This window comes from Gorilla gorilla, chromosome 17 (assembly GCF_029281585.2).
Source record: "Gorilla gorilla gorilla isolate KB3781 chromosome 17, NHGRI_mGorGor1-v2.1_pri, whole genome shotgun sequence".
Taxonomy (NCBI): domain Eukaryota; kingdom Metazoa; phylum Chordata; class Mammalia; order Primates; family Hominidae; genus Gorilla; species Gorilla gorilla.
In genome coordinates this window covers 103,699,610-103,718,542 of record NC_073241.2, presented here as the reverse complement: position 1 = coordinate 103,718,542, position 18,933 = coordinate 103,699,610, and the positions used below count along the sequence as shown (strand labels likewise).

The 18,933-nt window shown below is 36.4% G+C and overlaps 1 protein-coding gene across 1 annotated transcript in view; it reads right to left on the bottom strand.

The window, feature by feature from the left end:
* Positions 1-1,674: 1,674 nt before the first annotated feature.
* Positions 1,675-18,933, bottom strand: part of C17H18orf63 (chromosome 17 C18orf63 homolog) — a 43,064-nt gene continuing 25,805 nt past the window's right edge. Inside the window, exons 9-14 of the mRNA XM_004059545.5 lie at positions 18,794-18,890; positions 18,596-18,681; positions 17,220-17,403; positions 6,607-7,629; positions 6,327-6,416; positions 1,675-4,393 (exon numbers count right to left, since the gene is read on the bottom strand). Of these exons, the coding sequence (XP_004059593.3) occupies positions 6,360-6,416; positions 6,607-7,629; positions 17,220-17,403; positions 18,596-18,681; positions 18,794-18,890 (1,447 nt within the window). The 3' untranslated portion in view covers positions 1,675-4,393; positions 6,327-6,359. The remainder of the gene's footprint in view (positions 4,394-6,326; positions 6,417-6,606; positions 7,630-17,219; positions 17,404-18,595; positions 18,682-18,793; positions 18,891-18,933) is intronic.

Sequence of the window (18,933 nt, the reverse complement as noted above, 5' to 3'; positions counted from 1 at the left end):
CTTCTGCGGTCATTCTGGTCCCAACATGAAGCTCATGCTAAACACACCAGAATCGGCATCCACTGCTCCCTTAACACACATGCATCTTCATGCCTCTGCTCATTGTAGTCTTTCTCTTTGGAATGGCCTTCCCATTTCTCCTGTGACCCAAATGTGTTCTTCCTTCAAGGTCCCTGGGGTACTTAATGCCAGTCAGTAAAGGAGACTGAAAAAATGCACCCAGAGATGTAAGACTATAACGGCCATGGGAGAACAGCATTTAAAGAAGGATATAATCAAAAGCAATGATATTTAGGGGAAAATGAAAATAAGGATTTAGAAAAGTCCACTGATGACTCTTCTCTAAGGAGCTGTCTGTTCTTGCGATTTCCAATTCTGGTCTCCCTTCTCTCTTAGATCCACTCCAGTCGGGCTTCTACATCACTCCACGGAAACTGCTCCTCAGGGTAACAGTGGTCCCCATGTGTGAAACCCCATGGTCAATTCCCAGTCCTCTTCCTACTCCAAAACCCACTCCTTCTCATCGCAGTTGATGATAACCCCATGCTTCCAAGTGAGCCAATAATTTTGGTGCCATCTTAGACACCTTTCTCTCAAATCCCCAAGACAGTGGGCTCTACCCTTCAGAATCCCCACTTCTCATACTCTCTGCTTCTACCACAGTGGTGCAAGCCATCATTGCCATCTGATTCTTGGATTCTTTTTTTTTTTTTTTTTTTGAGACGGAGTCTTGCTCTGTCACCAGGCTGGAGTGCAGTGGTGATCTTGGCTCACTGCAACCTCCGATTCCCAGGTTCAAGTGATTCTCCTGCCTCAGCCTCTCGAGTAGCTGAGATTACAGGCATGTGCCACCACACCCAGATAATTTTTGTATTTTTAGTAGAGACGGGGTTTCACCGTGTTGGCCAGGATGGTCTAGATCTCCTGACCTTGTTATCCGCCCACCTCGGCCTCCCAAAGTGCTGGGATTACAGGTGTGAGCCACCGCACCCAGCCACTTCTTGCATTCTTAACTGGTGTCTCTGTTTCTTCTCACCCCCACCCCCACCCCAAGTCTATTCATAACACAGCAGCCAGAAAGGTCCTGTTGAAACCTAAGTCAGATCATTTCACTTCTTTGGCCTCAACCCCATTTCAGTCAGGGTAAAGCGAATCCTCCTCTCTGCTGCTTTTACTCTAGCCTGGGCTCCCCCTGAAACATTTTGCAAACACACAGGTTGTTCCTTATGCCTGGGAAGCATATCCTTCAGATGACAACTCCATGTGCTCTCTTCGTTCAAGTCTCTGCTCAAGGAAGCCTACCCTTACTATTTATCTTACCTTACTCTGTTTATTTTTCCACTGTACTTGCCATTTTCTAATGCATTATGTAATTTAATTACATATGCTTATCATCTGTGTCTGCCTGCTAGAATGTAATTTCAGTGTTCACAGATATATTTCAAGTATCTACAATAATGGTTGCACATTACAAATAGTAAAATATGTGTCAAATGAAAGAATGAAGGACTTTTGAGAATAAAAGTTCTGTGAAGCACTAAGGACCTAAGGTAGTTTACACGGGTCCAGCAGCAAATGTATGTGAAGAAATGGAACCACAGAGGGAAAGAAATTTGTAATTTATCTAAGCCTTTCCATTCCTATACAGTCACTCTGACATATGAAAACTACATCTATTAGAAATACCTTTATTATTTTCAATTTTGAATAAGACACTATGTAGCGTACAACAAAGTGAACATTTTAAACATGAAAACATAAGGACCATGACATTCTTAAATATTTATAAATACTGACTATTCCTAAGTATCAATAAATACCCAATATATTAGCAGTTTCAGCATAATACCCCATCATATGCAATTTGAAAACAGAGCAAAATTGGTCAACTGGTTAGTCAGATAAAAGCTAATCATTAACAAGTCCATTTTTTTTTTACCTTTTTACTACAGTAAGCAACAAATGCAAATAAAAATGTGTAATTATGATATATAATAAAAATAAAAACAAATATAGTAAGCAACCAATACTGTGAAACCTAATATATGAGTATATGAGAAGCACTTTTGCATTCCTAGAAATATGATTCTTGGCATTTATTTTGACATTGCCATATATTTTTTAAAGTAATCTCTGATTTCTTCAGCTCCTGGACACAGGCAAACATAAAATTATTTGCTTATGGTTTTAAAATTAAAATGGTTCTAAAACTAATGCACTATTGGAATATAAGAATAATTTCTGGGGGGAGGATGGTCCATACTGCATATAAATCACCAATAACTTACACAAAGAAGTAAAATGTAGCTTTCCCTAATTAGATTTGGAATTATCTTGGCTTTCAAAAATTGCAATGTTTAAAATGAACCAAAATCTTAATTGATTTCTCTGGTGATTCTGAACACAGAAATTTGATCTAGAACCTCTTCTTGGAACATGAAATATGAAATCAACAATCTATATACCTATCTATATTAAATCTCACATATACATATATGCATATATTTTTATAACTTTCATTAGGATAAATATTGTAAGATAAAAATAAAACCTACTTTATACAAAAAAATACACTAATATTAACATGGCAGGTTTTGCCATGTAGGTTAACATTGATCTAACTCAAGTACTATACTATATATTCTAAATTTTAGACACTAATGGAGTATAGGAGGGGACATCAAGATTATTTATATAAAGAAATGGAAGATGTTAATACCACTTCAGCAGTGGATGTATGGTTTTCATTATTTTGCTCAGTGTAATAATAAAGTAAGTATCCATTACCTGAGGCATAGTGACTGGGCAGTAGCAGGAAGGTGGCCTGGGAATGTATGGAACAGTGGGGAAGGCTGGTTTTAGGAATGATTACATGCTGTGGATGACTGTGCTCATCAAAAATGCATATTTACTAATGTTATTTTCACCATAGCCTCATAAACAAAATGACATACCACTCTTTATAACAGTCTACTAGATATCTATAATACAAACTTTGGAATGAGAAAAGCACACTCAAAATGGGCTTCAGACAAAATGCTTATCCTTATGAAAATGGTAAAATAATTGGGAAATAGAGATAATTCTGGAAAACAGAAATGCTTACAATAAAGGTATATAGCAAATTAATTAACTAAACACAATTTCAGGAGCAGGAGTTACATTTAATGTTTGAAGGAGAGTTTGTGTTTACTTTTGCTTTTAATTGCAATGGTTTAGTAAAGTGGTGGAGACAATAAATCACATTTACAAAATCAGAGTTCAACTTATACTTGGATCTCTAGTGGCTATTTTTATGTAATTATTGTTTCAGTGGAATAGCCAATGAAGATTTTGGTTTCTTTTAAATATATTACAACAATTATATAATATTTTGTATATCAAACATATAAAATGTTTGAAAGCCAGAATAATATTCATTGTCTGAGAAGCTCCACTTCTGTTTCTCTTTTTTTTCAAATGTTAGATAATTTATTTGTAATATGGACTAGAAGGTCATTCTGGACATATGCTTCAATACATACATATCCCTAAGTCTGTGCTGGGAACCCAGAATGAATTTGCTTGAGACTAGACCACCAGCACTCAGGGGCTCAGGCCACGGCTGTCTCATCCATTTCTGCCGTGGACACAGTGTTGTCCCCACTGCCTGGCACACGGAAGATGCTAATGAGTACTGGTGGAAACAGAAATCTCCACCCAAAAAAGGCTCCAGTTTTGTTGAGAAATAGCTTTTACATTTATTCAGGGCTTCCTGTTAATTTGCATATAAAAGCAAAAGTGAAATTTAGTGAGCCTGCAGAGATATAGTAGAGATCCCCAAAATGTAATATATATATACACATTCTTTTTTTCTTAAAAAATATACTATATCTTATGTTAGAAATATATACACTTTGGTGTTTATGGGTAAAATTATATGATGTCTTGAATTTGCTTTAAAAGATTATAGCAAAAAAAAGCATGTCTGTGAGGAACAGATGAAACAGTGGCAAAATATTAATAACTGGTAGATCTGGGTGATAGGTACTTAGAGGTTCTTCATACTCTTATCTGTGCTTTATGTGGTTTGATAATTTCAATAAGGGCAAAATAAAGATATTTTCAACTATCAAAACTACTGTATAAGATCATTGGATATTTTGCAAAGATCTGCAGGAGACTATTTACATGATGTTGTAATAGTGAAAAGCTGGGAAGAACTGAAGTGTCTATCAATAGGGGACTAGTTAAATACAGAAACCCACATACAACAAAATGCTATGCAAACAATAAAAAGAAACTGTCAAGTGAAAAAGGAGGTTCCACAGCAGTAAGTAGAGCTGATTTCATGGTCACAGGAGTGTGAGAGACATCTGGAAGAGTGTTCATCCTATATTCAGAATGGTCATCTCTGCAAAGAGAAATTACAGATGGTTTTTTACTTTTTTCTTGAAACTTCTCTGTACTACTCAAGTATAGGAGTATGTATTAATTTTATATTTAGGGGAAATTATTTTCTATAATGATTCCTGTTATTGGGAGCTAAATAATATATACACGTGGACATAGAGTGCAGAATGATAGACAGAAGAGTAGGGTGTTGACAGATAGAAGAAGGGAGGGGGGTGAATGATGAGAAATTACTTAATCAGGTACAATGTACGTTATTCCAATGATGAATACACTAAAAGCCCTGACTTTACCCCTGCAATACATGCAGGTAACAAAGTTGCACTTGTACCCCACAAATTTATACAAATAAAATATTAAAAATGTTCTCGTTATTCTTTCTACCTGATGAAATTATTTTTAAACTTTAATATTTATTGACTTTGAGACAGGGTCTCACTTTGTCATTCAGGCTGGAGTGCAGTGGCAAACACAGTTCACTGCAACCTCTACCTCCCAGGCTCAAGCAATCCTCCCACCTCAGCCCCCGAAGTAGCTGGGACTATAGGCATGCACCTCCACGCCCAGCTAATATTTCTGGCGGGGGACGGAGTCTCACTCTGTCACCCAGGTTGGAGTGCAATGGCGTGATCTCAGCTCACTGCAATCTCCACTTCTCGGGTTCAAGTGATTCTTCTGCCTCAGCCTCCTGAGTAGCACGTCCAGCTAATTTTTTGTACTTTTAGTAGAGAAGGGGTTTTGCCATGTTGCCCAAGCTGGTATCAAACTCCTGATCTCAGGTGATCCACCTGCCTCAGCCTCCCAAAATGCTGGAATTACAGGCGTGAGCCACCATGCCCGGCCCTAATTTTTTATATTTTTTGTGGAGACAGGGTCTCACCCATGCTGCCCAGGCTGGTCTGGAACTCCTGAGCTCAAGCAATCTGCCTGCCTCAGCCTCCCAAAGTGTAGGAATTACAGGTGTAAGCCCCCCCTCCTGGATGACTTTTTAATTTTAAAAATTGTGTCAGGACTTAAGTAGTTCAAAGTGGGAAAGTGCTATATTTCTAAAACAATATGAAACCTAGAATAGATTTCATTGATTTCTAAAAATGCAAGTAACATCTTAAAGGCACATGCATTTTTCCCTCAGTCACCTACTGAGTGCATTAAAATGTTAAGATGTCAAAAAGTACGTAAAATACAACATCATAACATATATAGGAATAGACTCAAATACTTTTTGGTTAATTAAAATCAGGCTGAAAATTTTATTAGTTATAGGAAGAAATAGCAGTTGGAAAAGAAAATGTTTTCTAGTTGGTTCTTAAAGAATCTGAATTGAAAGTATTCCAATAGTTCTATGTAAAAAAATAACTTGTGGGTATTTTAGTAATATGTTTGTTCTTAGAATAGAACAGATGGCAGAACAAAATAAAATGTAATTTCCAGATGTATCATGTTGTAAATTCAGTGCCATGAACTGGGCATTATTAACTGAGTATCAAGTTTAAACATAGCCAGCACTGTAGCACTTTTGGAGTAAATTTTAACTAAATGATTAACCTTTGAAACATCATTTAAGGTTTATTATCTTGGGTAGGTATCCCAAAAAGTGGATATTGTAGTAGCTGTTCAAATCTTCTATTTTTAGATAGTCTGCTGCTGCTGTGTGAGCTCTTCCTAGTCTGCAAGGATCCCCAGAACAGAGTGAGGGGGAGCCCACAGTGGACCATTTGCACCCATCCCTCTTTGAAGTCATTGCAAAACAGCTGCTGTGTATGGTCCTTATTCAAGGAGTGAACTGTTCCCACCATGTCCTATTTCTTTGCTGATTTTACAGTTTCAAAGAATTTAAAAGTAGCTGCTTTTTACCAAGAGGTTGGGGACCCCTAAACTTGGCAATCCCAATTCAGATAATGTAAAAACAAATCAAAAGCTATCACTTCAGTTACCTGGTAGACATTTCCTTCTTTCAGGTCCATGTTCTAAGCATTATGAATGATGAGAGATTTCTTAGGTTTTGATTTATCCGAGTCAAGTATCTGTATTAGATTGAAGAATCACATTTTGTTACAAATTAACTGCATATACTTACAGTCGCTCTAGGGTAGATATTCTGTTTATTAATTAGTATGGTTCTAAATGATCTTGGGGAAATCATTTAAATCCTTATTTAGGGGTTTTAAAGGTCTAGCATATGATAAGTAGTGCCAGATTAATTTTTTTTTTTACCTGCTTCTTAGAAGAACCGGATTGGCCATAGTGCACAGTATCAGAATGATGCTTCTTTGAAGTTTTGGAAGACTCTGGACATAATTTTCTTTTAGACCTGTGGGCTATTTTGCTTACTATCAACCTGTGGTCACTTGTACCAACTTCTTTAGCTTGATTTTCTGATTGCTGCTGTAGCAGTCGTGGATCTTCGGTTTCTCCATCTGATTCAAAAATGTGTGGCTGTCTTTTCAGTTTTAGTGACCCATGGCTTTTCCCTAAAATTTGTGTTATGCCTTTGCCTGTTAAATTTTCTTTTCCTTTCGTTTGGAAGTCAACAGCACTTTTTACCACCCCTAAATTGTTATTTGACACCACAAATACTGCACTATTAGATAGTTGCTTATTTTTGTTTAAACTCACAGTCGATTTTCCACGAGAAGAGGGAAATTTTGTCATATTTTCAGAAGACTCTGTATTTTTTTCTTGCAGAGGTCTGGAATTCTCCTGATTTAAATTGTTAGCAGCCTGCATCTGAATGTTACTATTACAACGGTTTTTTATAGCTGGACCTAAATTCAGTTTGTCATGCTGGATCATACTAGTTTTGAGTGAAAACAGTTTAGATTGTGTCACATCATGCTGTTTTCTTTTTGGGCTGCCAAGTACTGAGGTATTTTTGTTCATTTGTAACAATCTATTTTTGAAAACTGGTACAAACTTAGGGGTGATGTTGCTTTGGGAGCTAAGATTTGTGTGCTGAACTTGAGTATTTCCTCTGTTGGGCATTAATACTTCTGAATGTACTTGTGGAGCCCTGATAGACAGGGATTTCTTTCTACCCTGAACAGACTCTGGCTGGAGATGCAAAGCTGAGAAAATGCCTGATGTTGGCTGGCTGACTGAAAGCTCCACCTTGTGGTCCACTGCTACTGAACATGGTAGAAGACTTTGAGCACAGGCAGGCTTTCTGGAAGTGGCTTGAGTCAGAGATGCCCTGAGCATTTTTTTAGTGGTCAAATTGGGTGGCTTGACTTTGTGTTCCTGAAAGGATAGAGATTAAAAAAAAATTAAAAATGTTAATAATGTCCTTAATGGAAAAGAAATAAAATATAAAGTATCATCCAAATAAGAATATAAAGCAACACTATGATTTACAGAACAGGTAAAGAAAAACAAAATAAAAATGAGCCTTCTGGTGGAAATGTGTACATTTCTTATGGTTTGTATCCTCCTTTAGATACTATCCAAGATACTATCTTAAGATAAAGGTATATACTACATTTCATATAAATCTACCATAAAAACCATTCACACAGCTACCCACTGTCCTCCAAACATGCTCATGCTGCTGCCTTGCTCACTGAACAAGGTATGACCTCCTTCAGATACTCAAAGTCCCACCTTCTCCCACCCATCAATCTACCACAGAGTGACTGTTTTTCTGTCAACTCTCCAAGGATCTGCTATCAATTAAATAATATTTGTCACAAAAAAATAGTACAAGGTAAGCTCTCTTATCTTTTAGTGCACATATTCCATCTTCCTAAGTAGGTACCAGATTCTTAGAGGGTAAGAACCATGACTTATTTACTCTTATATCCTTCACAGTTACTAAAAATCCTTGTTGAAAGAAATTAATGAAGAGGTGGCTGCATCTATACTGGGCCTTTAGGAATAAGTGGGATTTTGACTACAGGGAAGGCGCTATCTGTATCTTAATCATGTTTACTTTTTCACTGCCTACCACAGTGCCTGGTACGTGGTAGCAATTCAGCAAGTATTTGTCAAAGAAATTTGTCAGATACATTAAAAAGAGCCAAGCGTTTACAGTCTTTTAAAGATGAACTGTGGATACACACACACATACACATAAATAATATAAAATTTACCATTTTAACCATTTTTAAGTGAACAATTCAGTGACTTTAAGTACATTTACCACTGTACTGTGTTATATAACCATCAATACTATTTCCAAAAATTTTTTTTCATTCCAAACAGAAACTTTGTACTCTGTAAATAGTAATTTCCTGTTTCCTCTTCCTTCTAGCCCTGGTAACCTCTATTTTACTTTCTATTCTATGAATTTGCCCATTTTAGGTACCACATGTAAGTGGAATCATACAATATTTGTCTTTTTGTGTCTGGCTTATTTCATTTAGCATAATGTTTTCAGGGTTCATTTATATGGCAACATGAGTCAGGATTTATTCCTTTTAATGACTGACTATTCCACTGTACTTATATAGCATATTTTATCCACTCATCTCTTGGTGGAAGTATTGTCTTTTAAAGTACATATCTTGTCCTGTTGTCTGTAAAAGAGTGATAGGTAGCAATAACCTGAAACACTGAACACCAAGTTCTTTTCTCACTTTCCCCATCAAAACACAGGTTCACAGCTTGAAATAAACATTTTAAAACTGCTAGGAATAATATGCAAACTTGAATGACTGGTTTTTCTCTCCACTACTGGAGGTTCCATTGTTGAATTAGGTTGAGAAGAGAATAGGAAAGATTTTGGGAAATCAGAGTTGGAAATAGGCACAAGTAAGAGACTAATGCAATTATCTATTAGGCATAAACAAATCACACCAACATTTACTTGCTTAAAACCAATAATAATTATGTTATCATCTCTCACTATTCTGGGGGTTGGCTTGGCTTAGTTTGGCATCTCTCATGCTGTGTGGTTAGATACTCTGCAGCTGGAGTCACCTTGGAGTCACTTCCTCTTTCACATGTGATGCGTGATGCTGGCTGTTGGCTGGAATGCTGACAGGCAGTCTCTTCCTGTGCTGGGGATCTCTCACAGATTGAGTTCCAAGAACAAATGTCCCCAGAAAGACCAGGTGGAAGCTGTTTCTCCTAAAGACCTAGCCTCAGGGTATGTTGCATCACTCTATCATAGGGACATCCAGACTCAAGAGAACGAGACCCATACCTCAACGGGAGGAGTATTGTCCCATGACCAAAATGATGTGGAGAAGGAAATTCCAGGAAACTTAGTTCCATGATACTTAAGTTGACATAATAGAAAGTCATTATAGAGGACAATACTCCTCCTTCCATGTTGACTATTCTTGGGAAAAACGGAAAGTCCCCAAGAAAATATTGAGTGAGATTTGGGGGCAATGCTGAAAATAGGTGATTGGGATTCATTTCTTATCTGGAGATTACTTCAGTTGGAGGCTTACCCATGCCACCAGGGCAAGAAGACACCCAGTCTTAGTTTCTTTTGGCTGCTATAACAAAGTAGGTAGTTTATAAGCAACAGTTTTGGAGGCTGGGAAGTCCAAGATCAAGGCAAATCTCTCTTGGGCCTTTTAAATAAGAGCACTAATCCTGTTTAGCACAGCTCTACCCCTATGACCTAATCACCTCCCAAAGACCCTACCTCCTAATATCATCACCTTGGGAGTTAGGGTTTCAACATTTAAATTTTGGAGAAACATATTCAGAGCATAGCACATCCTTCTTAATTTGCCCATTATTTTCAAGGGGTGCAAAGAAAACCCAGCTAAGTTTCATGACCCTGAATGAAGAAATACAGAAGTTAACCACGGAAGAATTACTGGCTTACTGCCCCTTGACATTGCTCAGCTGAGTGAAAAAGCATGCATCAAGAAGGGGTTTGTATTAGTTTGCTAGGGCAAAGTGGTACCAAGTGCTACACACTGGATGGCCTACACAACAGAAACATATTATCTCAGTTTTAGAGCCTTGAAGTCTGAAACCAAGGTGTTGGCAGGGCTGGTTCCTTCAGAGGGCCAGGAGGAAAGGATCTGTTCCGGGCCTGTTTCCTCGGCTTGTAGATGACCATCTCCACCTTCACATGGTGTTCTTCCTCTATGTGTGTCTGTATCCAATTGTCCCTTTTCATAAGAACACTAGTCATATTGGATTAAGGGCCCACCCTACTACAGTATAACTTCACTTTAACTAACTATATCTGCAGTGACCCTATGTCAAATAAGGTCACATCCTAAGGAACTGCGGGTTAGGATTTCAGTGTATGTATCTGAGGGGTACACAATTCAACCTGTAACAGGGTTGGATATACACTTCCGGAGAGAACAGAGAGAGGAGGGAGCTGTTTTTCTGAAGACTCCCTGTACAAGGGAGCTAGGGTAAAGCTAAAAAGTAACTGATAAAAGCTCATATACTATCTCTGTTGAGATACCATATGAGCAGAGACCACCACCATTAAATCAACCCAGGTCAAGAAGTGAAGGTGTGAAGGCCTCCTACCCCCACACCCCACATCCAATCTCTATGCTGTGACTGCAATGGATAGGATGGACTGGTGTTCAACCTCCATTCCACCCTCCTCCTTGTGCTCCTATACAGACTAAAGCCTGGAAATCTAAAATTTATATTTCATCTTTTGCAGCTAGGGTTTGGATGTGATTTAGAACCAGCCAATCAGATGCACTCATAAAATATTTGGAAGTAGAAGTAAGGTCAAGCCACACTTCTGTTTTTGCAGAAATGCTTAACTATGAATGCCTTTGATTTTCAGTTACAGAGTTAGCAGCTTAAGTGTAGGGGAGCAGAATGTAGGGCACCATTCTCTTGCTATAGAGGAGTAGTCCTCAACCATTTTGGCACCAGGGACCAGTTTTGTGGAAGACAATTTTTCCATGGACCGGGGTGGTGGGGGGGATGGTTTTGAAATGAAACTGTTCCATCTCAGATCATCAGGCATTCGATTCTCATAAGGAGCATGCAACCTAGATCCCTCGTGTACGCAGTTCACAATAGGGTTCGTGCTCCTACAAGAATCTAATGCTGCTGCTGATCTGACAGGAGGCAGAGCTCAGGCGGTAATGCTCGCTCGCTCTCCTGCTACTCACCTCCTCCTGTGTGGCCTGGTTCCTAACAAGCCATGGACTGGTAGGTCCATGACCTGGGGGTTGGGGACCCCTGCTATAGAGCATACTAGGCAAACATACCAATGCACTTCACCACATACCACTGCCCTCATCCTATGCAAGGTTTCTCTGCACAGATGCTGTCGTGAGAAGAAGGGTTCTTAAATTGGATTGAAGAACATTTCTACCTTAAAGAGATGTTTTGTCATAAGGGACTGAGTCACTTTGAAGTGTCCAGATTGAATTTTTTTCCGTTTCATGAAAAAAAGTTAAAGAATTAAAATGAATTATAGAAAAGCAAAGAACACCCACTGTTTGGACCATTGGGTTCTATAAACTGTAGTAACATTTAAACAACATATCTACTACTTGAGATAAAAGAAAACTCATAGGCAGATTCATATAAGTTATTTGTATTCGAACATAAAACTGTACTAGAATATGTGTGTGGTATATGAAATATGTTTATATTCACACACTGTTTCTTCTTCAGCTGTCTTTTGTAAATATACATATGGTGAACATAATTTCCAGAAGTTTCTTTTGCTCCCTAGCCTAGACTGTCAATATATTATTTACTCATTCTTTCAATTTTTAAGATAAAGTAAATAGCTCAAAGGGGGAAACCTCAAGGTTTATATTCAAATTTATAAAAAGACTACAAAAGAGCCTATGTAAACAGCAGATGAGATGATAAATAATTCACAGAACTTAAATATACTTAATAGTCAACAAACTACAGCTTTGTGAAGTCGCAAGCCAACAAAAAAAATATGCTTTATTATATCATTGTCATTATTCTGCCAAGTGTCATTGGCAAATGCAACTTGGTTGAATTTTAATTTCTAGAATTTATATACAACTTATGTAACTTTATATATTAACATAACATTATAGAAGAAGGCCAAAAGCTTGAACTTAGATATGAACGAATATTTCACAGAAGCTTAATATTAAAGCAATAATTAAATGAAAATGAAACTTGAGAAATGACAAAGATGACTAATCAAAAGTGTTTTATCGATCAAAATTTGGTTCAGTGCATTGCACCACCTCAGTGTATTTCTTGCTTCAAGTTGAATCCGAATTCAGTCAAGCTTAGATATAACCACAGGTTTATAGGACATAAGGGTTTTTGAAGAATATTTTCTTTAAGTGACATGACACAACAAGGAAGTAGTCAAATTCAGAATATGGGACATTCTCCAGGGAAAACAATCTAGTTTTCTAGCAAATAACTGGCCTAAATAAAAGGGGAGAGAGTTTGAGATGTTACAGAATAAAGAGATTTAAGAGACATACATAAAATTATGTGGACCTTTTTTTTGGATTCTGATTTAAATAAAACTCCTAAAAATAAGTCTGTGTGAGATAAATGGGGAACTTCAGTGTGAACTAGTACTTAATAGATATTAAGAAACTATTGTTAATTCTGTTAGGTGTAATAATAACATAGGGGTTATATAAAAATATTTTGAAATGAGAGAGAATGTACACCATAGTCTCTACAGGTAAAACACTATATCTGGGATTGATTCCAAAATCCCCCAGTTCACTCCCTACCCAAAAATATGTCAAGGGGAAACTAGATGAGAAGCACGTGAGAGGTGATTATACTAATTTCCTTTATGTATCTTTGACATTTTCTATATGTTAAAAAAAAAAACAAGTTTGACTAAGGATTCCTAATTTTTTTAAGCTGGCTGAGTTTTATCAAGTAGTCTGATCAATTTATTTTCCATTTTTTAAATTTATGCCTTTTACACTGCATGAATCTTAGAGTTAACATGTATATGGTCTAGTAATAACAACTTACTGAGAGCTCACCAAGAAACTTTTCTATGTGTTATCTCATTTAGTCCTAAAAACCCCTCTGAAGTAAGTACTGCAAAAGACATGACCCCCTTCAAAGGAAGGACTTACTGCCTCTGGTAGAGTGCTGTCAGCAGAAATAGGTTACAGAGGGCCAATGCCCAAGGATGTGCCTGTTTCAGGGTGGCCCAAATCCAATGACAGATACAGAAAGGGTTATAAAGGCCTGGCTATCTGGACCAGTGCAGAACAACTCTGATGGGCCATTTTAGTCTCAGAGCTCCTCAGAAGAATGGCCAAGGCCATCTGGTGTCTGCTTTGTTTTCGACTTCTCCCTTTCTCCACTCTTGCTTCCTCCCTGCCTTCCACAGGTATTGTTTCCAAGGGCAGTCCCTAACAAACATCATGTGCACTAGACCACCTCAGAATCAGCTCCTAGAGAACCGAATCTGTGACAAGTTTTATCATTACCACCGCTAGCCTCTGCCTCATTTGACAACTGAGGAAACTGGGGCACACAGAGATCAAATAACTTGTCCCAAATTATACAATTAATAAGAGGTTCAAATTCAGGCAGCCTGTTTCTAGAGCTTGAGTTCTTAGCTACAAATATAAACTTTTTCCAATTACAGGACTAAGAATCTTGGGTTTCAATTCTAATTCTGCAACACATTTAACTGTGTGGCTTTGGTTAAATTATTTGGATGTTCTGAGCTTCGGTCTCCTCTTCTGCAAAATTGAGTGAATTCTTTATCCAAAGATCAATTTTGATTATTAAATGAAATAATACACATAAAAGCAGCTGGCATGCAGAAAGCACTCAATAGAATTGAGTAGGATAAATTCTTATTGTAAGGAACAATATAAAACCATAACTTCCAATTAAGTGTTATTTTACACTTATGAAGCAAATTTTAACAAGTACATTGTTCTGATTCACTATTTTTAAAACAGACATGGGCTGGAAATCTTAAGTATTCCAGAAATATATTCAATAAACATGCATGATGTAACAACATAGCTTCTTCCAGATTCTTTAGGTTCATATTTGGCCAGCAACTTTAAAAAATATTATGTCTGGACAAAACTTTAATACTATTTTAAAGATGTCAATGGGCATTTGTCCACTCACTCTCCCTTCTAAGGAGATGACCTTGCCTGTAGGCCTTTGTATCTAGATTGTCAGGTTTTTGTACAATTTTTCTCTAACTAACAGTAGGAGGAGTTGACCCCTGACCAGGAAGATAAACAACTCTCAATTCTAAATTTACATGTATATAATATTGTGGTCTCAGAATACATAAAGCAAAATCTGAAAGTAGGAAAAGTGATAAATCCACATCATGTTGGGAGATTAGAACACACTTCTCAGCAACTGACTGACAGGTCATAATGTATTTAAGCCAGAAACATAAGAAAAAGATAGCTAGAAAATTCCCATATCTTAGAAAGTTAATAAATACATTTTAAAATAATTCATGTAATTAATACATTTTGAAGTAATTTATGTATAGGAAGTACAAAAGACTTCCCTGTACACAAAGTTATAGACTATTATTGAGATAAATTAAAGAATATATATTTAATATGTGGAGAAATATACAATATTCTTAGATTGTAAGACTCAATGAAATTCCCATCAAAATCCCAGCATGCTCTCTCTGTCTCTCTCTATGTGTGTGTGTGCACGAGTGTGTCTGTGTCTATGTGTAAGTTGACAAGTTGAAACTCAATGTGTACGGAAATGCACAGATCAATAGATAAGATGCTTTATCAGATTTCAAAAATCTTATAAAATTTAAGATTAAAACACTATTTATAATAAATATAAAATTTAAGATTACATAATTAAGATAATTCTAAAAGCATGGTGCTGGTGCTAGGATCAACAAACTGACCAGAGAAAGAGATTAAAGAGGCCTGAAACAATACCATACACACAAAGACACTGGATTTATGACAAAGGTAGTGCTGCAAAGTACTGAGGGGAGAAAAACTATTGGGGAAAAAGTACTGGGGTAACAATTGTGTTTTTTATTTTTGGCTTGGACATATGGATATCCATATTAAAGAAATCTGACTCCCTACATCACATTACAAAAATAAATTCCAACTGCATTGCAGATCTAAATGTGAATGCAAAACAACCTTTTATTGGATGATATTAGAGGAGAATACCTTCATGACTTTGGGTACAGAAAGATTTTTTAAACAGGGTACAAAAAGTAGCAACCATAAAGAAAAAGACTGATCATTTTGATTATAAATTAGGACCTGCTGCCAAAAGATACTATTAAGACACCAAGACACCTTTAAGAGAGAAAGCATGTTATAGAATGAAAGAAGATAATTATGTATAACTGATGAAAAACTCGTATCTGGCTTATGTTAAAAATACGTATAAATCAATAAAAAAACAAACAAACACATAACACAGTAGAAAAATGAAAGAATGGCATTTCAAAAAAATCCAAATGGCCAAAATACATATGAAAAGATGTTCAATTTCATTAATAATCGGGAAAATGCAAATTAAAAACACACAGTAATAAATACACCTATCAAAAGGGCTGAAATTCAAGACCAACAATACCAAAAATGGGCAAGGATGTGAAGCAGCATAAATTCTCCTATACTGCTTTAGGGCAGAGGGGAATACAGATTGGTTAGGGAAATAGTTTGGTGTAGCCAGCAAAGTTGGAAATACCCACACCAATTCTACTCCTGGAGGTTTCATGTACATGAGCACCAGCAGACATATACAAGAATGTTCATCACAGTATTACTAGTAATAGCCCCCAAAGAGAAACAATCCAAATGTTCATCAATAATATTCTGAATAAATTGCAGCATAATCACATAATAAAATGCTACATATAAAGGAAAATAAACCGACCATAGCTAAGTGGAGCAACATGGATGAATGTCACAAACATGATGCTGAGCCTAAAAAGCCAGTCACAAAGGAATACATACTCTATGATTTATTTTACATCAAGTTCAAAAGCATGCAAAATGAAATATGATGTTTAAGGACACATACTTAGTTGATAAAAACGAAACAAGGAATAATTTCCATAGTAGTGGTCACCTTTTGGGAGGAGGAAAGGAGTTATGACTGGGAAGGTGTTAAGTAGGAGGCTCCTAAGTCCTGGCAAGGTTCTATGTTTCATCTGTGTGATAGTTACATGGACGCTTGATATTCATTAAGCTATACAGTATTACTTTTCTATATGTGTGTCATATGTCACCATAAGAATAGATTTTAAAAATGCAGAGCAGACAAACTCAGTAGAAAACACCCTCCCTCCCCGATAGTTTCCAGCCTCAGTAAAAATAAAAACCGTGAATCTGATTTCAAGTTAAGTCTTCAACAGCTTTGTTCTGACAAACTCTGAGATGTAGGCCAATCCCCATATGGCCATTTCATCTTTAACTTGTCCATTAGCAGACAGCCAATTATATTAATTTCTTAATGAAATCAGACAGGAGCCAGACACTAGCCCTCTGTTTTCCTTATACAGCAGGGATCATACTTCAATCTCTAAGTGGTTCCATAGAAGCCCCAACTTACTTGATTTGGTGAGGGGCAGGCATCTTACCTTCCATTTAACTGAACTTGTACTGTCAGCACAGTATCTCCAAATAAATACTCTTCATAAAACTCTGTCTCTTTAATCTCCAATAACCCAACTCATTTATATCCTTGATGTAGGTGAAACATTTCAGTAAACAACTACTAGTATAAGACCGTGTTAAATATAATAATAATAACAAATGACTGAGTATAGTAATAATAATAACAAATAGTTTTAGGGAAACATTGAACTGAGAAAAGAATTACTGCACACTGGGTTGGGTGTTCCACCCCAGAAGACAAGAGATTCAAGTAAAATAGATGGATAGTATGTCTTGGAGAACTAGATAGGACAAGAGATCTCTTACCTGTATATTAGGTTTAGTTAGTTCTTGTGTGTAGTAGCATGGTTTACTTGTCATCTTTATGGGAAATCCACATATATGGGGCAGTTTAGATTTTAAATCTGAAAGAAAACTTTTCAACACAACTTCCGAATCTACCCTTGGAAAGAACTGCATGGGCTGACTTCTGATGCAACTGAGAGGATATCTGAACAATGTTAAAGAACAATGTCTGATTTTATTACATAAGAGGCAGAAATTTATAAGGGATTTTAAAAAGTATTAAAGTAGCAATGTTAAAAAGGCACACATAAATATATCTTAACTCTTTTATATTGCCTATCTGATACCATCCACAGCTGAAAGTATGTTTTCTCACAGGGATCTTCATTCCTTCTATTCTAACATTCCAAATCAAGACAATTCATAATATCTTACTATATGGCTTTCTAAATGGAAGGGCAACTATGATATTCCAAAAACAAATTATAAGGAAGATACTATAAGCCTTACCAATTACAAAATAAGTATTATAATAAACAATGAACAGGTTGCACCTCCAAAAACAGTTAAAAATTCAGGACAGAGAAACAACACATATAGATTGTATTCAAGCTGCAAAAGCAGTTCTTTGAGAAAGCAGTTACTTTTTCTGATGAAACATATTCTGTAGATTTTGAATAACATGTTGGCATCTAATGAAATAAAATAACTGATGTATGTTAACCTCAGTTTTACTATTAAAATAAGTTTGGCTTAGGAAACAAAGAATGCAAAAAGACAACACTGAGGCTCTTCCTTCTCCCATTTTTAAACTCCAGCAGGTCAGAAGATAGAAATGGTGAAATCAGTACTAAGATTTAAGAGTTTCGCCTGAGCACTTATGCTCTTCTCGTGTGTATATTTCGATTTTAAAAAATATTGTTTAAAAGATATTTTCTTAAGTCAATGGGGTGCAATTAAGTATAAGTCAGATCATCGAAAATTTGCCTATAAAATTAGATAATCTCCTCAAAAGAAAAATCTTGTTTTTGTTTACAACCTAAGCTTTTAATTCAACCCTTTCAATTGTATCTGAAATGCCACTGGAGGGAGCACTTGGCTAAGGAGAATCATGATTGCTTTCTTACTTTCTAAGTACACATTTTTTTCTAACTTTTCTAAATTGTTGAAATGGTGTTTAAGGAAAATATCCTTATTGAGCTCATCCTCAAATAAAAATAGGAAGATATTCTAAGCAAACCAGAAACACTTGTGCAGATAAGAAGTAGGAGGAAATGTACCACAGTTTCAGTTAGACACAGAGAAAGAAGGTTGAAAAGTATGACATGAGAGTGGGAGCAAAACTAGATTATAAGGCGGGCAGACAGCATCTGCTTCAGTTGGTGTGTAAAGGATATGTGAAGGTCCTTTCTCCGAGCATTTTGAAATAGATGTTGCAGTATATTTTAATTTTTCCACAATCATCTGGAAGTTTATAGCCATACTAAAAATTAAGCACAAAATTTTAAATATCTTGGAGAAAGCTAAACTTAGGTTAAGTTACAATAAACAAAAATCAAATAACTTCTAATGTAACATATATTTCCATTCCTTACCAGGGCATCCCAGTGTCTCTGGAAATCTCCATATGAGTGAAAAGGACAGGCAGCGGGGATGGCATGAAAAATATTTATAATTTGTCCCATTTTCATACTATGAAAAATGAGAGGAAGCTATTATGAGCCAATGCTTAAAT